This window comes from Gambusia affinis, linkage group LG13 (genome assembly GCF_019740435.1).
Source record: "Gambusia affinis linkage group LG13, SWU_Gaff_1.0, whole genome shotgun sequence".
Lineage (NCBI taxonomy): Eukaryota > Metazoa > Chordata > Actinopteri > Cyprinodontiformes > Poeciliidae > Gambusia > Gambusia affinis.
The window spans coordinates 14,484,198-14,508,720 of record NC_057880.1 but is presented as its reverse complement, the minus strand read 5'-3'; the positions used below and the strand labels follow the sequence as shown (position 1 = coordinate 14,508,720).

The 24,523-nt window shown below is 37.6% G+C and overlaps 1 protein-coding gene across 1 annotated transcript; it reads left to right on the top strand.

Annotated features, from left to right (window-relative positions):
• The first annotated feature begins 716 nt into the window (after window positions 1-716).
• On the top strand, window positions 717-24,523 carry loxl4 (lysyl oxidase-like 4). Its single transcript, XM_044136650.1, has 15 exons — window positions 717-958; window positions 1,055-1,387; window positions 3,236-3,537; window positions 3,615-3,829; window positions 9,528-9,566; window positions 10,892-11,105; window positions 11,202-11,379; window positions 14,367-14,521; window positions 14,609-14,776; window positions 15,092-15,254; window positions 15,339-15,582; window positions 16,697-16,812; window positions 17,368-17,504; window positions 21,758-21,869; window positions 21,947-24,523. The coding sequence occupies exons 1-15, from the start codon at window positions 910-912 to the stop codon at window positions 22,015-22,017; spliced, it is 2,496 nt and encodes an 831-aa protein (XP_043992585.1). The 5' UTR covers window positions 717-909; the 3' UTR covers window positions 22,018-24,523.

Below are 24,523 nucleotides of genomic sequence, written 5' to 3'. Positions count from 1 at the left end.
CTTTTTGCTGCCTACCAGGTGAGTGAACATTCATACCAACCATATTGATCTAATAATATTTCCCTTTTATCCCTATTTTTATTTTGATTACAGTTACTTGCATCTAAATACGAGCTCTTCAGTGTGTGGGTGTAACAGGTGCTTTAAGGGATGAATTGTGGACGAAAGATGCTAACTCACATGCATTCTGTTTCTTAAAGGAGATATATATTTTTTCTTTAAATCTGACTGTGGCAAGTTGCACAAAAAAAATCCCACTTTTTCATTTTATGGCATTCTGTAACAGCGTCTAATCTTTAAACTGGGTTATGCGTATTGTTTCCTTTGGATGGCTTTGCCCAATGTTTCGCTTGTTGGTGTTTTTTTCTTTAGTAATTTTAGTCTAAAAATCACACCCACCCACATATTTTAGGACATTTTTTGGTCAATGTGTTTTCCTGTGGCCTGTCTTGTTAAAAAAAAAAAAAAAAAAAAACTCTCTCTCTTTCTTACTCACTCTACCCCACTTGTGTTTGTGCTGAAACACTTGTTAAGCCCCAGGTTAAAACCTGCCTGACGTATTTCTGTCTGGTTAGTTTGCCTTGGGGGATGTTTACTTACCTTAATTACCTTATGAAAGTGAGCAGCTGTACCTTAAATTATATGCCTGTGTTTGACATGAGGGAGAACCTGCTTATTTGATATTTAAGGCTTCCACTACATCACTGTTGGACCAAAGGCTTAGCAGTAGTGAATAAAATCACTAACGTGGAAAAAGAAAACAAGGCAAAGCAAGTCTTATCTCGCTGGTTATCATCAGATAAGAATTATGTCTGAGAACACAATTCTTGAGGGGAAAAGATATCACAGTTACAGTGATTAACTAACTGCTCTGTTCTCTTATTTTGCCCTTTAAAGGGTCTCAAACACATGCCATTTGAAAGGCACGCAACTAACCTTGCAATTTTCATAAAAGCTGGTACCTAACCCTAACTGAAAATGTGCACAGTTTCATTTATGTAAGAAAATTAGCTAGAACTTGCTAAGCCAACCTGTGTCAACCTTTTACCTCCAGGTTTCTTCCCTTCACCCATGATGCCCCGCTCCCTCGTTTTAATCGTCCAGCTCCTACTGCTGCTGTCCCTTAGCTTCACCGCACGCGCTGAACCTCGGAGGTCCACGACATCTCAGCGCAGAACTCCTCGCGCACCGGCCGCCAAGGTGCGTCTCGCTGGCAACTTTGTGCGCGAGTCGAACGAAGGGCGCGTGGAGGTGCTGCACAACAACACCTGGGGTACCATCTGTGATGATGAGGTGGACATTAACCTGGCTAACGTGGTGTGCCGAGAACTGGGGTTTCGAGGAGCGGTAACGTGGGCCCACAGTGCCAAGTTTGGAGAAGGGACAGGTGAGAGCACTTTAAGACAAATTTCACATTTCTTTCAAATATTACCAGGGCTGACCAAAGGTTGTGTAAGACCCTAAGAAGAATTTGCTGTGGGGCCCCACTTTCTATTTGCCTTATCAAGCACTATAGCGCCACAATGCTAATGTGAGGTAAATACATTTTCAATAGTTTTTTGAAGAAAGAAATGGTCAATCGGAAAGCGCATTAAATTACCTTTTAAAATGACATCAAGACAAGCGCATGTTGGAAAAAAAAAAAGAAATTTGTGACATCATCATAAAGTTTTCAATAGCTCTTTATCATAATGTCTGTAAATGATTTCTAACCAGTTGGCTTTATGCTTGGTCATTGATTTGAATAAATATTGATCACTTAATTGAAGTTATGAAGATTCTAAATATCTTACAGTAGAAAAGTGTGCAGTTTTCAAATAGTTTTTTGAAGCTTTAATTAGGAAAAAAAAAGTTTAATAAAAGTATTGAAAGACTTAGCTGTGGGTTATTGATTAAAATGTTTGAAAAGTCCAGTGTGGAACTCCTTTTAATACCTTCATTATGGACCACAGTTTTTGCTTTGGATAGAAAAACAAAAATATACCCATTATCAGATCAGTCAATATAACTTTATTCAACCCATTGCTTGACAAGATGTTTCTCACAAGAAATAACTATTTAGAAAAATAATTTAAATTTGAGTGTGTTTACTTTATGTAATGAAAAAGGATAAGAGATGATTTTGGAGGGGATGAAACAACCAGTTGCACAATTGCAAATCCAATATTTGGAACTTACTGACATATCTACTGATACTGTTTTGCTAAAAATTTAAGTCAAAATTCCTAACAAACTCTTAAACACCAATTTCTATGGAACAAAGGCTTCCCTCAATGTTTTTAATAGCTATCCATAATTTTGATGTCTAAATCTGTAGTGCATGTGTTTGAAATAGTTTGACTGGGTACATGTAGAGGTAACAGATGTCATTGTAGGGGATTTTTTTTTCCTGACAGAATTCTATTTCAAATACAATGTTTGTTTTACATTGGAACTATCTGCTTGAGGATATTTGGAATTAAACAATTGACACACAGGCCTGGGAAAGTTGACACAATTTGTTTCTAGGAAAAGTGGCATATGCACCTACCTGCATGATGTTCACTGAGATATCTGAAGTGCAGACAGAAAGAATGGGATTCTGGAAACCTGAATTGTTCACTTTCACTAGGAAGAACAGATTTTTTTACACATATATCTGCTTTGATGATCCTGTCTGCAACATGATAAAATAACAAGCCCCAATTATATTAACTCCAAAAGCATAAATGCTTTTTCCTGTAGGAGATAGCGAACAGTGGCGGAATTCCTCATTGGACCAGTTTAATCAGACTTTTTAAAATAACTTAATAACTAACATTATGAAGCAACTAGCAAAGAAAACTTTTTTAGTAATTGAAGTGCAACGCTTGCTATGGTTGACTGACAGACCAGCACATAAAAATCATGAGTAGAAAAGAGTCATTTGCTTAAGAAAAATATCTCTCTTTGCTTGCCAGTGTTTGGAACACGTGCTGTGGTTCTTTAGCGGTTCTTTTAAATCCAAATTAAAGAGAATGTTGAGTGGATTCAATGAGCTGAATCTACACCCCCTCTGCTGCCTTGTAAAATACTGTGTATCCGCTACTGAACACACTGCTAAGGTGGAACCCTAAATCAGCCAGCCCATAAACGTCAAGTGTTAGATGTTAAGGAACTGATTTAAGTTGTTGTGTAAGGATGCATTGCAAACCCATGCACGGAGCAATCATTCAAAGTCCTAATGAATTACGTTATGAATTTCTTCTTTCATAAGGTCCTATTTGGATGGATAACGTACGCTGTGACGGCTCAGAGAAGTCCTTGAAGGACTGCAAACACAATGGTTGGGGGGTAAATGACTGCAAGCACTCTGAAGACTTAGGGGTTGTGTGCACCCCTGAGCGTAGACTGGATCAGTCTGCCAGCAGAGGTTACACTACACCTGTCAGGCCTTCTGGCAACACTGCTTCTCAGTGGGGGGGTATTGTTGCAACACAGAGGCATCCAGGATACGGGTATTATGGAAATGGACATCCATATGAGATCCCAAGGTTCCAAAGGCACCACCATTACCAGGTACAGCATCTGGTCCATCCATCTTTTATTCTAAGAAAAAATGTCGGTTTATAGACAGGATATCCCTCTTTTGTCAGGGTCAAAGTAGAGTACGAATCGAAGAGGTCCGTCTGCGTCCCATCCTGTCAGCTACAAAGAAGAAGAACCTTATCTCAGAGGGTGTAGTGGAAGTGAAGCATGCTGGAAGATGGAGGCAAGTCTGTGACCTAGGTTGGAGTCTCAACAGCAGCCGGGTGGTGTGCGGGATGCTTGGCTTTCCAGAGGCAACTCAGCACAATGTCAAAACATACAAGTGAGTGCGACGCTCTGTGTTCGGGAAAACTGTGCGTAGAAGAGCAACCTGCTTTGTAACTTAGTCTTTTTTTTTTTTAGAATTGAAACCCTACCTGAAAAATAAAAACATAGCAACAGCCCCTCATTCAGAGCTGCTTTGAGTAAATGACTCGCTTTAGGCTTATCTTTCTCACCCAGCCTCTTCACCTCCCTTATACACCCTTAGGATGATGATAAAGGGATCCCCGTCCAATCTCCATTGCCCTTTTTCTGCCCCTCTTTCTTGGCAAATCACCCCTGCACACCTCATTGCCTTTCTTTCACAGCTTTGCCTTCTCTCCTTCTGATGCTATCTTCCTCCTGCAGCTCACAGAAAACAGCACTTTAACTTTTAGATTCCCTTGCTGAGGTGTAATGTCAGTCCTGATTGTGGTGTAACTGTGCCATCAATATCATGCGTGACCAAAATATCTATTAGAAAGTGATCTAAGGGTTAGCATGTAAAGGACTTGTCTTATTGACAAGGTATTGTCAACAGCACAGCATATTACATTTGGCCCCACCATACTTCCAGAGTCAACATTTATTTTCAAAGGTAAATACTTGTGGTGGAAGTACAAATGTTTTCAGTTAGTGGTATTAAAGTGTTGACCTGATCCTGATGACTTTATTAGAATTTTTTATTATTTTTTAAAAATGGAAACTTAATATAAATACTGCAAAACTAAAATCAATATCTCTGTAGATATATCATTTTAGAAACTGAATTTGTTGCTTTTATGTATAAAAAAAGAATCACACACACAAAACAAAGCCCACCTGTTGTCCAGAATTGATGTTTGAACAAAACTTTATGAGATAAAAAAATAATTGTATTTTCAACTGAGACAAATACTGTCATAGGACATCTATTCACAGGAATCTGGGGTTAATGAAAAATATGTCAAGGTTGGCATTTTCAAATGCTACATTTTAAAACAAGACTCATCAAAATGTGTATTCTGATTTATTAAATATGACATTTATAGTCCACAGCCGTGTGCTATAAATGATAAGTTAAGCCAGTAACACCTTGATTTTTTTATTTTTATATATATCATTAGCAATAGATTAGAAAGATAAGAAATCTAATTATTAAAAAAATGTCTCAAGAAAACCTTAATATTATCAGCCAATTCAATACAGCTTTATTTATTCAGTACTTCTGGCACAAGCTGAAATGTTTCACACCACTGTGGGTAATTTAGAAGACACAAATTATTTGTTCAAAAAAATCAATTTTAAGTACAGGTAGCCTCCTAATCAGGTACTGGATTTGATTTAACTTAGCGGTGTGGGATGAGAATGTTATTCATTTTAAACATTTTTAAAGAGTTTTGTTTACCTTACAAACTACTCCAACTGGGGTAAATCCACTCACTGAAGGTATTTCTGGATTGTCGTTATATAAAATTGCCCAGTCTAGCATAAATTTACATTGTTAAATTATTGGAAACGCCAAGACACTATAACACCCTCCTCATGTTAAAGATGGAAGTCGTGTGACATCAAAGGCTCTCAGAAAAAGGTGGAGTGTACCAGGACAGCCTGACTCTGTTTGCACTCTGAACAGGATCATTTGTTATTAGAGTATGCCTGCAATGCAGGTGCGAACCTTACTGTCTGTCTATTCAGCTTCCTCCTGCCGTACAGACTCAACAGCAGACATACAGAGAGCTGAAGGTGGAACGCAAGTAATATTTAAGAGATGAATTGGATGAATAGATTTGCATCGCTGCAGCATTTTAGCAGACATTTGGTAACTTGCCAAGGGAAGGGAGGTGACAGATAAGAACAGGGTTGCTGTAGCTTGACGGCCATGGAGTTGATTCTACAGAGAGTCTGCTAGATGATTTAAGATATAGTTTTTACATTTTCTAAGGTCAATTAGAGGAGGCTAGATAAGAGCACTTCTTCTTCTTTCTTGGAGTCTGACTCTGGACACAAAAAGAGAGTAATAGATATTTTATTCTAAATATACAGGGAAAGGCTTAGCCAAACGTGTCCCATGGAAGTGTTTTGGCTGTGTAAATTTCGGAGTTCTGGCACGGAAGTGGTCATGACCTGTTACTTCTTGGTCGGCCTGGCCTCAGAATGACCCAGTGTTTTGCTGAAATATAAGGCTCTACACTGGTCTGAATCATGATTATGTGTTTGCTTCCAAATCTGTACCTGGTTGCAGTCTCCACAGATGCTTATTTGCTCCCTCTAGATATGCATTTTCAACTTTCAGAGTGGTTCTCAGAGTACAAAGGCCCCATGTGTTTCAGCTGTTTGTTGTATACTCAAGCTTATATTCAAAAAAATCTTTTCTCAACTTTGTTTTTTTTTTCTTCTGTAAACAGCAAGGATTGCTGGAAATTATAAATACGGATGTAGTGGTTAATCAGACCAAGAAGAATTTGTGTAAAAACTTCTACAGCTTCCAAAAGAGGTTTAGGATTTTATTTAGCCATGACATTCCCTGCTAATTCTCCTCCTAACCCAGTCTTTCAGTCCATTCTTAGAAATTCTGGACCCTGCCATGTTTCTCAGCTCTGTGTGTCTTTTGGATGAAACTCTAAAGAGGCTGTAATTGCAAGTTGGTCAGGACCAAAGCTCTTCTGGGTTTTTGCTGAGGGTGAAAAACACCCCCAATTATAGCCTTGTGTGTGAGAGAGTAAAACAGCGCTGGCAACGAAAGTGGAAGCGAGTAACAAGCGCAAGAGGCAGCAGTGAGAAGGAACGAGAGCAAGAGTCTGACATGTGAGCTTTTCGCTTGCTCGTGTGAAATACAGCCAATTACAACTGAGGTCTGCTGCACTCTCCGCTGCGTCAGCGGCTGTCTGTCTTGCTCTGTCACCATAGTGATTTGGGGACTTAACCAGCATTTGTTTAATTACCTTTCAGCTTAAATTTTCTTATAATAAGGGTATCATTTTCAGGCTATTTGGTGACATTTCTGCGTCCAAATATGGTTTTCCTGTCTGGTGACTGTGTGATCCACCTCAATGACCTCTCTAATTTACTTTCCCGTCTTTTAATTATCGTATGCATTCCAGTGCTACACTTCTGGCTTGCATCAGGCTGTGCAAGATTGCTTTCCAAGCACAAATGAAGAAGAAGCGAAATCTGAATCATCTCGCTTTGATCAATTTGTTTCAATACTCAGATGAGTTTAAAAATGTTTACTGCTAGAATATTAATTTTTCATCAGTTTTCTTTCAGTAAGGGAGATAGATTTCATCTTGCAGATGCTCATTTCTTTTTCCTTTTAAAACTTGGCACCTATTCATACTAATCACTAATCTCTGCTGTGGTTTACTGTCAATGTATTCAAGCTGAATGATGCTATTATAGATGTTTGAGCTTCCTTACATCCAATATGATGGTCTTTATGCTATGTTGCACTGATTCAGGCATACATTCACAAAAAGCATCCAAAAAGTATTGGTTTAATATACTGTAACCTACAGTGCATTGGAATACATCTATATATTTTTAGCAACTGGACATTGTTGTTTTAGAAATAATTTATATTTTATTTATTTCAAAGTGCAATACTGAAATTATATGACAATTTTAATTTTGAGTTTTCATTAGCTGTATTGTTAAATCATCGAAACAACAGAAATAATGTTTGAAATCTCAAATTTGCTGTGAAGTGAATGCAAGTTTTCAACCTAATTATTGACACAAATCAACTTTTCAGTGATGTTCAATTCCAGACACACCATTACTACTTAATTTGATGAGAGGTGTATTCCTTAAGATAAAACTTAAGGAAAACACCCTTAGCAAACATTAACAAGAAATGTTGTACGATATAATTAAATTGTAAAGCTGTGTGAGACTGATGTAACTTGAACTATGGTGAAATTCTTGTCTTTTAGCAAGAATGTATCAGCCCCTGTCATTAACTTCAGTTAAGTCCTTTCACAAGTGCTGAAGAGACAATTTGCCTAAACAAAGCAGTTATAAACAACAGTTATAGCTGTCTGTTCGTTCCATTTGTGTACGACTTCAATGGAAAAGTTCTCTCACAATTCCTACCCCTCGTTACAACTAGATGAACATTTGCATGAAATGAATGAAATTCAACACGTGTAATTCAGTCAAATGAAGGTACCATTTACAGTTTTTCTTTGTGAAGAGGGAAAATGGTTTGTTGATTTGTCTGTGGTGAGGTCACAAACAAGTCACAGACGTTTTTGCCTCATGACAAAATGTGTACATGCACACTGCAAGCTTCCTATTAACCACTGCTGCAAAGCCACATGGCAGACACATTTAAAGTATTTTACAAGAGTAATTTAAGATCCTATAAAGAATAGGTCCAGAGCTCCAAACAGTTAGTCAGTTACAGTTTGTTGCAGGTTTATCTGGCATTTTGCTGCCATATAAAAGGGATACAAGCCTAATATTTTTCAAACTGATTTTAATTAGACTGTTTCAGGAGTTTAATTTCACTTGAAAATTTTCAATCTTTTTTTCTACGTTCAGGTCTTTGAAACTGATATCCTACTTCAACTGCACCAGAAAAAGATGCACCCGCAAATATATATTTAACGTGCACAAAACTAAGATGATAGTGAAATGAAAGTATGCTAAATTTAAAACAATCTCAGAATACTTTTTGATAAGTGATGTTTTTAGGTTAAGAGCAGAATGTTCTCATGTCTTGAGTTAACACTGACGAGTCAGGAAACAGGTTAAATGTTTCTGGAAAGTCTACATTCAGCAATTCATGACTTCATGCAACTGTCAAACATAACAGTATGTAATGGACAATCAGCCTCTTGATTCCAACATCCTCTGTTTATTTTCAAAGGTTTGTGCTTTGACTTTTACAGGAGCACGTAGCATTGCATGTTAGGAATGCAAATATTGACTCACCTTTGCTTTCATTCAGATACACATAGATGTGTTTGTTTCTAAAAAAAAAAAAAAATGTGGGGGAGTATCTGAAAACAGCATGCTAGGATATGAACGTTTCTTTCTAGAGTTCTTTAATGAATGTCTCAATTCCATGTCGATTAATATGTTTTCATATATGATGTGTTCCAAAGAAATATAGGTTTCATTATGATCCTGTTGCATAAAATAAGATCTTTGAACAAATTAAAGTATTGAAATTCCCATATAGAAGTGCTGGCTTGCATGTGCATGCGTGCGTCTGTTTATAGTTTAGCCAATGTTTTTGTTGCAGAACAAATATATGCCCTTTGCAGTGGTCTGTGGATGAATTGGCATGGGGCAAGCGGCATGTACTCTTTGTTGCTTTGCAGGGCTTTCCTCGTCACCACACTCTAAAAGTGAGCCAGTTTAGCCAGCCCATAAATCGTTGTTTGGTTCCTGCATAATGCTGCCGCTTTTGTTTGTACAGTATATTGTGCTTGGTCGAAACAGTGCTTTTTCCATAAACATACTGTGTCACTGAAATTGCGTGCAACATTTTTTGGATTGCATGAGGGTTTTGAGGCTTACAGTACAGTGCAGAATAATTTTGTGTTTTTTTTTTTATTGTTTTTTACTTGTTATGTATAAAATTTTGGCCTCATGTAAAGTATAAATCAAGGTTATGGTCTTGGATTTTTTAACTCTGAATAACTACACCCTTACAGCACAGTCTTGTGCACATTGTGGTGCAAAAGCACAGGACTGTGAAGTATGTAATATTTGTTTTTGATTCTTTGCAGGAAAATATGGGATACCAAGGTTCAAGATCCATCAACAAGGTAATAGAAGCACAAATACAAGACTGCTTAATCTTAGATACACAAAGTCCCAATGCAGATCTGCTTCGACAGTTTAGTTCAAATGTACAATATTAATGTAGTTTTTAGTGTTTTTTTTAGTTCTCAATTCTAACAAATTCTGTTGATTGTTGCTAAGACTCCATCCAGTCAGTTATTTTTAAATCTGGGATCAGGTTGCTCAATTTACTAGTCAATAAGGGAAAGGCCCATTCTTCGTTGGAGGTCATATGCTGACCCTCCAGAAAGTTTTGGTTCTGCCCCTGGAAAACCAGCCAGTCTGCTGATCAGACGCTTGAACCACCTCAGCCAAGTGCTTTCAATACAAAGAAGCAACAGCTCCAATTTGTACTCTCTCCAAATCACAGTTTTTCTCAGTATGTCAGGTCAGCCATCATACACTGAAAATGCATTTTATTCAATTGAATCTGGGATTGTTTATTCTGTTATCCATATATCAGTCACAGTGCTGTGATAATGAAAATGCCATATTTTGTACTTTTTTGGTCACCAGTAGTTTTCCTCTCAGAATTCTCACACAGATGTGAGTTCTTCCAAATCTCTTATTGAATCATGAACACTGACCCCAAGAGAGGCACTGCGGTCTGCAGCTCTTTAGATGTTGTTCTGGACACTTTTGTGACCTCCTGTAGTACTTTGCCCTCTTCTAGAAAGGTTTACCACTATTTCATGCTTTCTCCATTTGCAGAGAATGGTTCTCACTGTGGTTTACCAGAGTCTCAAACCCTTAAGAGATGGCTTGTTAGAAAGTCATTTAAAAATGGCTTTTCAAATTTATGTACTTCAGGGACTTTGTTGCTAGTCAGTTCTTGAATTACTTTAGCTCAGGGATGATGTGTTGCTTTTTGAGATGTTGTGGTCTACTTCATTCTGTCAGACAATATTGCATATAGACCCTGCAAGTTTGAATCACAGTGAGAGGTAATCCATGATTTAACAAGAGAGGCTTGGGGCTTGGTTAGTTTGTGTCATTTCCTCCTAATAAATTAAATCATCATTTGGAATCTGCTGTTTGCTTTTACTCAGATTATGTTTGTTTATTATTAACATTTGCTTGAAAGTAAAAAAAATGAAAAAGGTACAAAAGAAGAAATTTGTAATTTGCCAAATACTTATTTACAACATTGTACGTGAGGGTTGGAAAATAAATGTATGATACTGGGAATGAGCTGTTGTCATAATTATAATCAAACAAGAATATTGTTGAGAAATCTAAATATTTCCGTGTCATCTTGTGCAGAACTTTAAAAAGATATATCACCAATGTCTCTTTTGTGTCTTTCCAGAGTAAGCCTCATGGCAAAAAAGAAGGGATTCTGGGTAGAGAAGGTTCACTGTCTGGGCACAGAGAACACCCTGACGGAGTGCCACTCTCAGCTGTCGATTCCTCGAAGTCCTACCCCTTGTAAGAACGGGCAATTTGCAGTGGCAAAATGTGTGCCAGGACCTCAATTTGCTCGCATCTCCTCAGGAAGACCCCAGGCTCCTTATCCACTGGTGGTAAGAATAATAAAATCATATTCCTATTAACATTATCTTATTGTGTCCATATGTGGAAGAAAACAAACTCTAAATTATATGGTCTACCCTGTACAGCCTGTGCGTCTCAAGGCAGGTCCCAGGCTTGGTGAAGGCCGTGTGGAGGTTCTCCGAAATGGAAAATGGGGGACAATTGTTGATCACTTGTGGGACAGAACTGCAGCCAGTGTTGTTTGCAGAGAGCTCGGCTTTGGTACTGCCAAGGATGCCTTGCATGGAGCCTTTATGGGCCAAGGTAGGAGAGAAAACTGTTTTGCAAAAAAAAAAGTTGGGCAATTTTGAAAACTCCATATTAAATTCAATATTATATGTCAGCAGTTTACCTGTTTAAATGTGTTTATTGTGTGTCATGACATTTCAGAGAAGACAGGGAGACTTTTGCTTATCTATCCCTTATCTTTTGCTTATCGTAGACACCGCACCCGTCTGCTCTGACTGATTAGATAATGTGCAGGCATGTGCGTTAGCTTTTTGCCAATGTGTATTACCTCATGAACTGCAAATGTGTTGATTGCCATATCTCCAGCTGTGATTATATGAGTACTTTGCCAGTGGTTCCAGCTGCCCAAACACCATGTGCACATGCACGCACACACTCGCAACAAAAAACCATGGTGGTTTATTTTGGTATTTGGCAACTCAACCCAGAGACAAAATCTTGCAAGATCCAAGCCTGCGCTTCATTTGAAATGTCCAGCTCCTGTGTCACCCACAGCTACAGTCAGGATCCAGCTGTTCCAGCAGTGTCTCCACCCTTAAGATGTGTGAGAGAGAGCGGCTTCCCCCTGTCTCAGGCTTCCAGGGTGTAGTCCAAAAACATGCTAAAGGAGATGAAATGTGGGATTGTGTTCCACTGCTTTAGCTTTTCAGATGATCAAAGCAAATGTAATTTTATATGTTATTTCTCTAGATGTCATTTATGTTGGCTTTCTTTTTGATGAACCAGCAAAGCTAAAGTCCAAATCACCTAACATTTTTTCTAACTTCATCTTGTCATCTGGCTCAAGTCCTGTCGTTTTATTTGTGGCTGCGCGGTGGCGCAATTGCTTGCACTGTTGACTTGCAGCAAGAAGTTCCTATTGTCTGAACAGTGAAACTGTTTCTGCAGTTTCACAGTACCAACATATTTACTCACAAAGTATTAAACTAAGTCTAGCTGCCTTCCTTGATCCAGCTGACTGGCAGTGGGGGGTAAAACAGTAAGCAGATCAGAGCTGCTGTGCTCCACACAGCTGGAGAAAACTTCAACTCCTCTGTCACCCTTCTGGTATCTCATTAAAATAATTTTAAAACAATATTTAAAATTGGGAAGAGCATCCTGGTGGAGAGTCTTACCAGCTTTGAAACAGTAACTTTTCAAACCTTGGTATAAAAAGTTACAGTTGGTGCTTTTGACACTTCCCTGACTTGAAGTATCATAAACTGTATGCTTTAGTTTTTCTTTTAAGAAACAGTGCCTTAAACAAAACCTCACATACACATCAGAAAAATTGATTTATGTTCCATCAGTCTACAGAGGCTCGTCCTGCAAACACAACTCCCCACATTTCCATCTGTCGAGATGCCAGACACAAGCTGTGGAAAGGTCCTTTACCACACCATCTTACAGGAAAAGAAATGATTTGGGGAACATGCTGAATAAAACTGAACTTGGTTAACATTTTCTACTCAAATATTCGGATTGAATATTTAATCAGGACTGTAACCACATACATAAATGATAAGAAAAGCTGATATTTTCTACTCCAGTGGAATAACTGGAATAACCCTGATTAAATATTTTACTATATGCACCCAGTTGTGGGAATCATGGTGCTCTTGTTATTCCACTGGAGTAGAAAATATCAGCTTTTCTTATAATTTATGTATATGGTTACAGTCCTCGTGTGCTTTACACATGTATGAGTTGGATATAATTATTCAACACATTAAATGATGCTAATTAGTCAGACCCAGGGTTGATGATTACTGGGGACAGAATTTTTAGACAAAAACACCACACCCTTTCGATTCCATAATGGAAACATTTTCTTGTTAACCACTAACCTAAGATGTTTACTTTTCTCATCAAAAACCTGATTGTTGTTAACATTTTCCATCTGCTAACTTAAAATACATAATAATTTGTGTAAATAATGGAGCAAAACCTGTATTTGGTAAATACTCAATTAAGGATCATCAGCATCATCATCATCCCTGAATTAAATTACAAGGACAAATGTTTTTATTTCCTTTTTGACCAACAGTTTTATTTTGACTATGTAATTTTGCCATTGAGGCACACAGATATAGGGTGCCATGTATAGAGATGGGACCAAAACACCCTTGGGCCTGTGTGTTTGTTTGGATTGCAAACTGTGTGTGGGTTGTTTCTGGGGATTTATTTTGGGGTAAGGTTTAAACAGACTGCGTCAGTTCATTTTGAGAATTTTTTTCATGAGCTTTTGCCTTGATAAGTTAAACACTGGCAGATTATATCAGGTTTGTGGCAGATAGATGTGGAAGTAGGGAAGATCTGTACTTTTTATACACATGGTGTTAACCATTGCTTGATGACCACTGTGCAGGCCTACAATTTGTTAAAATCAGCACAGGGGCTGATCAACTTTAGCTTCAGTCTAGTCCCGACTATCTTTCTTTGCCAACCATTTTCTTGTAATGTTTCTGTTTCCAATTGTCCTTTCAGCTGTTTGCTTCCATGCAGGTTTTGCTGTTTGTACAATTACACAAAATAGTGGAGCCACTGTTCATTCAATGTTTTCCCATCCTGTAGTTTATTATACCACTAACATTTTGCTCTTGAAGGACATTTTCTGTCATCTTCTAAATTGTTATGAAATTATTTGGCTGTTAGCACATACCAGTCAGTTTTTTCTTTTGTTTTGCTGAGACACATTTGGCCTTGTTTGCTCAATCAGGGTGGCAGACTACACACAATGTGATTGTTGTTGTTGTGCTCAGAGAAAAAAGAATGGCTGTAATGAGCTGTGACTGATGCCTAAAGTTGATGTTTTTGCTGGCATGTTTGCCTCACAGGACTGTTTTGTTATGCAAGATAGAAGCTTTAGCACAGAAAACTATTTGCTTGCATGTGCTTTTATGCTCCTATGGCACTGTGCTCACATTGGGTGGCACAAAACACAAGAAACACTACCCTTGACTTGTTTAAATGGTTTTTTGTAGCATTCCTCAAATTTTCTACATCTCTTTCTATCTCTGTAGGTACAGGACCTATTCATATGAACAATGTGCAGTGTATGGGCTCAGAACGCTCCATCCTGGACTGCTACTTCCAAGAAGTCCAACCATGGACATTCAAACACACTCAGGATGCTTCTGTACGCTGTAACGTTCCGAAGACTGGCATAGAGAAAACGGTACAAAAATTAGGTTACTAGAACTCTTTACAGCACTCTATAATTACGGGAGAGAGATTCTGATCTTCTAACCTCATGGTTATCCAGGTTCGTCTTGCTGGTGGAAGAGCCTCTTCAGAAGGACGTGTCGAAGTTTTGATGGACTTTGGGGGACGGAAGCGCTGGGGTTCTGTCTGCAGCGAAAACTGGGGCATAAATGAAGCTATGGTTGTGTGCAGACAGCTCGGTTTGGGTTTTGCTGCAAGTGCTCATCAGGTAAAGGCCTCAACCAACATCCCATTATAAGTTGTATGAAGTCCACACCTTTTCTCAAAGTTTTGAAGGATTGTGTTCTGAAACTTACAAAGCAGTGCTCCCTCTTAAACGTATTAGTTTTACTTTAAATGTGACAATGTAATTGTTTTGGAGTTGACAGAATTGCCTCAACACTGTGAATTATTGACAAGAGAATGAGACAAATTTTTACAGATATCATTGTATGATTGCTGTGTCTGTGCTAGATTCCCTAAATAATAATCTGTAATAATTGTTCCTGTAATTGTTTACCTCCACACTGTCTTCCTTTGGCAGGAGACATGGTACTGGCCTGGTACTGCGAATGCAAGTGAAGTGATTCTTAGTGGTGCTCACTGTGTGGGAACAGAGTTCTCTATCCAACAGTGTCGTCGCAACAACCACATCCACTGCCCTCGTGGAGGAGGAGCTAAGGCCGCCGGGGTCAGATGCTCAGAGAGTAAGCTGAATCTCTGATTAGAACCTCCAGGTCTTCTCTTCTCATGTAACAACTTGAACACATCTCACATTCAACATCTTTCAGCTGCTCCAGACCTTGTTTTGGATGCCCAGCTGGTTCAGGAAACAACCTACCTGGAAGACCGACCACTTCATTTGCTGACTTGTGCTCATGAAGAGAACTGTCTCTCATCCTCTGCTGCCAGAATGAACTGGCCATATGGCCACAGACGCCTGCTGCGCTTCTCTTCTCGTATTATGAACCTAGGTCGATCCGATTTCAGACCCAAGGCATCAAAAGAAAGCTGGACATGGCACCAGTGTCACAGGTAGGAAGTAAATGGAGGTGACAGATATTTTATTGGTGTGGACTCTTAAAGGTGTAAAATCTGCTGCTCTTGTATTTCTAGGATGCCAAATCAGCACTTGTTCTCTAATGATCAATACCACCTATGGGATTAACTTGCTATGCGGGCTAGTTTAATCAGCTATGTCTAAAACACAGCATCTGATTTTAAGAAATATTAACAGATATCCCACAGGACCAATGAATCATGTGTAGTTTCCATTTACAAACAGGTTGACAATCAAGACCTTAAAATTCTACCAGAGTTCATCCTCATCATGTTTGTTGTGTTCCCTACAAGGCTTGTGATAAACTATTAATGGGACTTAATGTCCAAAGCTAATTTGTTTTGTAATACCGTGTGAATTCTTAATAAAATAAAGCCATTTTTGGTTGTAATACAGTTGTAACAAATTGGTTACAACTGTTATAACAACTTTATTCCTCTGTATTTACTTTGGTTGTAACAAATTCCCTTTCCCACCCACCAACTCTAGTAGTTCCTACTGTATTGACACTGAAACATTTTAGAATGTCTTCCAATCATCAATTTTATAAAAACTCAAATGTTGACATCCCCATAGTTTTGGTAAAGATTGTATTAGAAGAATGAAACCAACTTTCTTTTATGTAATGACAGCTTTCTTCATGAGAAAAATTTGCTAAAATAGCTACAGGAACCTGAAAACATATTGGATTGATTGCCAGTTTGAAAGCTGGAAACAATGGTGTCACCTCTCCTGATTTGTTTGTTTGTCTGTGGCAGTGACAGATAGAGAAGAAAAGTCCCCCAAAGATGCAAGTCATACAAGGGACAGGTTGCTTTTGGCAAAATCAAGTCTGTGTCAGTTTATTATAGCATAATGTACTTATGCACACAAGTTTCAAAGCACTCTATTCACTTAGAAAGAGTAAATAGTTGGTCCAAGCTGGCCCTAAAACAAACCTCTGTGAGAGGTGTTCTGGTGACACCCTGCTCATGTCCAGGCAGTGAGGTCATAGGAATAGCAGCCATAGAAAGCCAGTGTTTGGTCATGTAAATACACACACTCGGCAGATTCAGACTCTCACCTGGACTCTCCCCTCTGACATCACAGGCACTACCACAGCATCGAGGTGTTCACCCATTACGACCTGCTGACGCTGAACGGCACAAGGGTTGCAGAGGGACACAAGGCCAGTTTCTGTCTGGAGGACACATACTGCCCCGATGGTAATGTTCATAAAGTCGTTCTGTTTCTCCATTAATGGCAAGAAATTTATTTAAATATTTCAACTACCAGCTATTCAGATAAGCGCATTGTAGTGATCAATCCGGTCACTTGACAAATTGCACTAGTCGCATCTAGTTGTTTGGAGATTTTTCTGCTTTTAAGAAATTGCAGGCCCACATTTTAATCGCTTAACTTATTTTAAGTTGCTATCAGGGTGCTGAATATGGACACTCCCTTAAGTTTTTGTATGTTTGTTTTTGTGTATGTTTATCTTTTGTTGTGCTGTGTTTTTCTTCAATTAATTAAGAATTCTGGTTAGTGGTTTGTGGATGCATATTAGAGGTAAATTTATGGACTGGTATTCTACAAATGAATTGTAGATGAAATGAATGAATCATGTGCTGAACAGATCTAAATGTTGTTGCAATTTGTGTTGGTTTACTCTTCATTTACTTACTATTTCATGAACAAATATCTAATTAAAAACAGCAATTAAAGCCAATAATCTTTGATGTTGTCACTGATAAATTAGTTGGTATTTGTGTGTGCCACAGGAATCCAGAAGAGGTTCTCCTGCTACAACATGGGTGATCAAGGCATTTCCGTAGGCTGCTGGGACACCTATCGCCATGACATTGACTGTCAGTGGGTTGACGTGACAGATGTACGACCAGGGGATTACATTTTCCAGGTTAGTTTGTTTTAAACTCCCCCATTTTATTTATTTATTTTGGTGTTGGGCAAATATCACAAGTCCAATCACTCATTATTGTGCCAGTTTTACTTCCCTCAAAAAAATGTGACTAGAGCAGTGTTCTCTTAAAAGCATCATGATATTAAAACTCTATCATTGGCGCTCTAAAGACAGACATAATTTTTTTTTTTTCAATAACTTGCTGCTTTGACACGACTACAGCACTGCCAAAATATGTATAAAAACCCTCAATAGGACATAAAATATTTGAGAACCAGACACCTATAACCTGACAAGTGAATCACAGCAACGTCATCAGCCGGTGTAACGCTGAACTGATGCGGTGAAGCTACCAGTAGCAGGAGCGCGGAGCTGCGCCAAGAAGCTGCAAACACTGAAGAGAAGAAGAACTACCATCGATACAGTTGCAGCCAAGCATATTTTAAAGTTATACACTAAAGTTTTTAGCAAGTAGCTCAAAGTCTAAACTGGTATTGTGCATACAAGTTGGAAACTTCGAGCAAACACCCCCCAAAAGAATCACAGCGTCCCCCTTTTGCGAATATTTCTGGCCGTTCTCTGAACACCCCCTGGGGGGCTGTACTGACCCCGTTGAGAAACGCTAGACTAGAGAAAATCAGTGGACTTTGCTACTAAATTTGAGTCTTAATCTTCTTATATATTAATTAGCAAAAACTATATTTATCTAAAAGTTGTGAAGCCAATTCTGATTTCTCTTTAATAATCATGATTAACAGCATTCAAAGCATTTGTTTTACAAAATCCCCATTGTGAACTGTAATTTGCATCATACTGTTTTTACCCCCTTAACCCTGGCTTTCCGAAAATACAATGAAAAACGGAACACGGGCGTTCCGTTGCATTTTAAGGGCTTTTAAGGAGTTGCTGTAAAACAGGTTTTTATACTATTGTATGACAAAGGATTTTTTTCATTTTAGCCTGTAGAGTAGTTAGCATGACTGCTAACTACATCAGCACCTCTAGATATTTGTAAGAAGTTTTTAAAAGACTCCTTAGGTTTCCAAATCCAACTTGTTCCCTAACAGAATCAGGGTGAAATTTAAAAAGGGCACAATAGGAAACTTTCCACAGCCTTTCCATTTTATTTTGCTCATGCCAAATTCAGTAAACAGCCCTTGTCTCAGTTCATTTTCATTGGAGACCAGAAATATTGTCTAGTGATTGAGTTTTACAGGCTTCTAAAAATGTAATTATGGCCTGCTTGGATGTCTTTTTTTAGTCTAAAGAAAGCTGCAAACTATCTTCATTGCCATTTATACCCTTTTTTCCCTATCTCCTTTGCAACTAGCATACCTAAACAGATCAAAGACTCTGACCCCCCATTATCATCAATTTCCTGGGGATCCCACCGCAGGACCAAGGTCCTGTGGTGGGATGTGGTATTCTTCAGATTTTAGCATGCTGCCAATTACCTCCAATCTATGGGAGACACATTACAGTGACATTTACTGTTTGAACGCACTGTTAATTATTGCTCTCACCAGTCTGCATCAGTGAAGCTCATACACTTCACTGATGCATACCTACTCTATTTTTAGACTGGTTTGTATAATTTGCTCCATGCCAAGGTGTCACACATGTACAGTAAACTCTTGTTCCAACAAGATGTGCCCTAAACATGTTGATTACTAGTGCCATATAATGGCCTGGAATGACAACTACAGCGGATTCAATGTGTATTGTTGGTGCCAACTAAACATGGAACTTTACCCAGTCAACAACCACAAACACCGTCAGTTTTCAGGTGGTAGTTTTGTTTAAATGAGATCCAAACAACGGAAAACAAAAGAGAATATAAAGTAAGCCTAGTGCTATTCACCAAAGCTTAAAACTGAAGGAATAAACACCTTTTAACAGCAGCACTCTTTGTCTTCACTGTGGTATATTTTAATGTGGTAAAGAAAAGGGAATGTTTGAGTTTTCTTATTCAAGGCTTTCCTGCAAAGACCCAGCAGGCCTGTTCTTGAACCTGCCAAACACACCAATTCACCCAAATTAACTATTGGCTTCTTTTAATCAAACAGCTCCTAGTTCTCCTTCTCCATTAGCGACGGCTAATTTGTCTCCCAAAATTCCTATTGCTTTATTTTTAATTTTATTGCCTCCACTCTAACTAAGAGGCCTTCTGCCGTAATTGCTTACGTTTAGGTCCAATCCTGTAATTTACACAAAAAAGAAAAAGAAGAAACAAAAATTGAAGATACTTTGTTTTGAAGTTTTCTCCTATTGGTGTATATTGGCTTCTTTCTCCAAGATGCTGTTTGTAACCTGTACTTAAAGTGGGTGTAGTAGTTTACACAGCAGCTATTAGAGTAAATGGCTTCACAGTATTATCACTAGGCCAGATTAAGAGAAAGGTTGTATCAGCAGTAACAGAGCTGCTCTGCAAATGACACGCCATTAGTACATGCACGGTAGAAAAAGACTGATTTCAGACATATAAACACACACATTACTTCTCTGTAGCAACAGACTTGCCTTTTAGGCTAAATGCGTTTTTATTTTTGCAGCATGATGGTGGTACGAGGCGGAGCACACGTTCCTCCTGTGCAAGAGCTTAATCCTGCACTATGTTATAATTTCATTTCCATACGACCCCTGTAAATGTTGCAGAACCTCTTCAGCGGCCGGTTTAGTCTGGCCAGATCTAAAGAAATTGACACGTTCTATAAACATTTTTACAATTACTTTTTCTTGAAAGATCAACCAGTGTGTTTCATACTTTCCATGAAACATGCTAAAAGCAAGTGTTTTAATGGTCATACACTCATATGTGGAAATCCAAATGAAAATCCTTAAACGCAGCAGGTCCATGTGGAAGTTCAGCACATTGTATTTATCTTTTCAAATTAGAATCCTGTGTGGAAAAGTCATCCAGTCGTCTCTTTATAGCTGAGAAGCAGATTGGCTATAAAAAAACAATACCAGTACTCCTTAATAATAGCCCTTCTTACAATTTTACATGCAGCTACTGTTTTCTTATGACTTTCCCAGTAAATCAGTCAATCCTTGGACATGATTAAGTTTTGGATCTGAGCCGTTCTATGGTTGCTCTAGAACTTTTGATCAAATGCTTTGAGGCCTTGAATCAGTTTTCTTCTAGAATACATCCGCATTTATCTTAGTAACAACCTAGCTGAAGTACTTCTGTCATATGTACTATCCTCTCTTCTCATAGATTATTATTGTTTTTACTGGTTTTGAAGACATGTAAATCAAGAGGCAACAGATCTTTTTCTGTTCCTAAATTCTTTACATGTAGATCAGGCTCTTTGTTTAAATCTTGTTGAAAATAAAACAATTTTTTATTCATTTTATTCCAAGGCATTCAAACCAGTGTAAGATATTCAATTTTTTTTTACTTGTTTTTATCAGAATCAGTTTATTGGGCAATGTTTAGTGCACAAGCACATTGAAAATACCATAAACTAGAGGAAATAAAGACCAGCTGTGATAGTGCAAATAAGTTATTTTAGTTTCAGAGTGGCTAAGTTGACTAATCTGGTAAAAAGAGTAGACATAAAACAATAACTCTTCTGCCTGCACTTTTTTTGTCTCTAATTGGCGTAACTATTTGCTAACATTTGTTCCTCCAATGTTTTTACTGACCAAAAAAGAGAGAAAACATTAAGCAATAAATCAAACCAATTAATCATTTGCCATATTGGGCAAAACGTTATCTTCTGATTTCTTCTGACCAGGCATCAGATCCATGTGAAAGTTTGACACATTGTATTTATCTTTGCAAGCTGGAATGCTGCACGGAAAAGTCATCCAGTTTGTCTTTTTATAGTCAAGAAACAGATTGACTATAAAAAACAATCCCAGCCATGAGAGGTGTTTATTAACAGCCAATCTTGCAATTTTTATGTGCTACTGTTTTCTTGTACCGACTTTCCCAACAATGAATCACGTCATTCTTTTCCATTAGAAGTTAACCCCTTATTTGACATAAGTGAGTGCAAAACAGGAATTTGTTTTGATTGTAACCATTCCATTGCAGCTTTCACTGTATATTTAGTACAGTTGTCCTGCTGACGATCATGAAAAAGAGTTCATCATGCTTAACTCTTCTACAACCTGCTTTTTACTCATCATCCCACAAACTTTGACCATTTTTTCTGTTTTGTACAACTGTAGTTTTTTTTTAATGACTTTCTCAATGAGAATGAAGGTAGACCAATCATAAATACTCTTAATCTTTGCAGGTGGAAGTTAACCCCTCTTTGGACATGGCTGAGTCTGACTTTATGAACAACGTCATGAGGTGTCGGTGCAAATATGATGGTCACAGAGCTTACATGTATAGCTGTCACACAGGTAAGAACTGATGAAATTTTCTACTTTTAACATTTGATCAGATTTCAATTTTTGACATTTGTGTTGTTTTCCTACAGGTGATGCTTACAGTGCAGAGACTGAAGACCTTTTTGAGCACCAAAGGCAAATAACCAACAATTTTGTGTAGCTCATTCCAATGTAAAGACCTTCTAATGAAGCACAGAGACAATTCAAAGTCGGCTAAAGTCGAAAGGCTCCCCCCAGTAACATAACGACATGGGCCCTGCTAATGTCCTTGGAGATCTGGGTAAAATATTTAAGAACTCATCATGTGACAGCAGCATTCATTGCAGCATCTTCCATTGACTAAAACATCCATCGACAGCAAGAGAGAAACAGGTGTCAGTTTGTTCAAATTGTTTCCGACCTGTACTAAGGAAAACTTAACTTAGATTTAGATTTTAACTCTTCTGGATTTTAGCAAATTATCTAAATCTTACAATCAAAACTAACTAGGAATAGGTAAACTGGTATCGTTCTCAAACCGGAAGATATGAAAACCTGAGAAAAAGATATGAGATGAGATTTTGTGAATTTTGTCACAAAATGTTGTGTAACGGGTTTATGAGACATTTTTCTAAAAAGTGCCACATATTTAGGCTGTTGGCATAAGCGTTCAAAGTTTCCCATTTAACTTTATATCTGACTCATTTTGAATTTTGGTGCTTTCTTTTTCTTAACCAGTGATACTGTAATAATTTGTCACATTAACCTCAATGAGTTTCATATGAAAGATTTTGTACAGTATATTTTGGATAATTTTCAATAATAGACATATTTTATTTTATTAACTTTTGAATTCTAACTAAATAATCTTTGATTTTTTTTTTTTTTAAATATGTTGTGTTTCACCTTTAGAGGAGATAACAGGAGGTTAGTTTTTTTCATATAAGAAAGCACTTTATCTTTAAAACAAGTATTCAAATTTAGTCCCCATTTTTGATTCACCCGAAAATTTTAGATGTTTTATTTTTATTTTTTATTATTTGCTTTCTCATTTTACATCCTGAAAAGTCAAATGGAAGGATTTTGTTAGTCTTCTTGTTCATTGTGCTACTTACGCTGTATTTTATTACTTTATTTATTGGGATTTACACAGCATGATCAGTATAGATTCTTTGCTATAGCATTTAACCTAACATATCTTCTATTTTTTTTTTTCCGACAAACAGGGTTAAATCTTTTGCAGTAGTTACATTTACATTGGAAGGTTTCCATCCTGTAGATAAATGAGCGTAGATTTATTTTATTTTAGTCATTAAAACAATTCGAGCTGTGCAGTTTTCCTCGTCCAGCCTCTCTGAGGGGAGGGAAACTGGTCTGACAAAACCACAGTATTGTGGTAGACAGGCAGGCTGGGTTTTGAAAGCATATAAAAAGCCTTTTAATTACCTCTGTTTGGTTAGACTTACGGTTATGGTTACGATTGAGGGCTTGAACATGTGCTTTATAAAGAAACACCATAGAATTGTTACTTATGCAATCATGAAAAAGACAAGAATTTGGATTTCCATCTTTGCATAAACTGCAATACAGATACTGATTATCTAAGAGATTTAGTGAGGGATAAAAGGAGTGAAGGAAAGAACGAGAAAGGGGTGATATTTGGCAAAGGATTTATTTAGATGTACAGTTTTTACTTAAAAAAAAAACTGCCTCCTTGTTGGCCGCCTCATGGAGACCACAGGCTGGCATTTTCTGCTCCTCAACAGAAACAACATGTTTGGGAGGAAAAATAAACTATTCATGCTTCAAAGCAGTAAACACTGGCCTTGTTTTAAACAAAAACAGGTCTTCTGAAATGTACTGTAGTCTGTCCTTTTTTTCTGAGTTAGTAGTAGCTCAACAGACTTTTAAAAACCTCCACGGGCTTTTTCCCAGCTTTTAATTGTCTTAGTGTTTGAACCTATTCATGAAATTCATAAAGTCAGATGTAGACCTAATAAATTTTCTGATAAGATAAATCTTTGTCAATGTAATAACTACAATAGGTTGTGGTTTTTTTTAAATATTGTTTCTTGAAACTCCAGAAATGTTGAATTTAATATTTGCTGTTATGTTCTTTTGGATTTTGACATGCTACCATTGTCTGTTGTTTGTGTTATTTAAAAGTATGTCATTCTACAGCATGAGTTGGTTCATATTCCTCATTTTACTGTATTGCTACCTATGCCCTATGCATAGCACTGGGATATTGTCTTCTATGGCCAGTTTGCTTATGTCTTTAAAGCTGAGAGTGAATACCAAAAAAAGCGCTGATAGACAGTTATTTTCATAGAAAGCTGTACTCTCAGGGACTTTGACCTCATTTAAATACTTAAAACAATATATTTCATATGATGTGACTCGTTTGAATTATTATTATTATTATTATTATTATTTTTCTTTTGCTGTGATGACAATAAATAAACCAGAGCGGTTTTGAAATGTTGGTGCTCTTACAAAAACTAATTGGTACCCACATGTTTACTCTGGAGGTAGGAATTTAAAGGATGACAGTGATAAGCTTTGCTACGTTTCTGTCCTGAAGGAAGTTCAGATAACTGTGGATGAGCATTGTCTGAGTCAGAGCCAAATCACAACCCATTCATCCATCATTACTGTGAATCAATAAAACTTCATCTCACATTAAA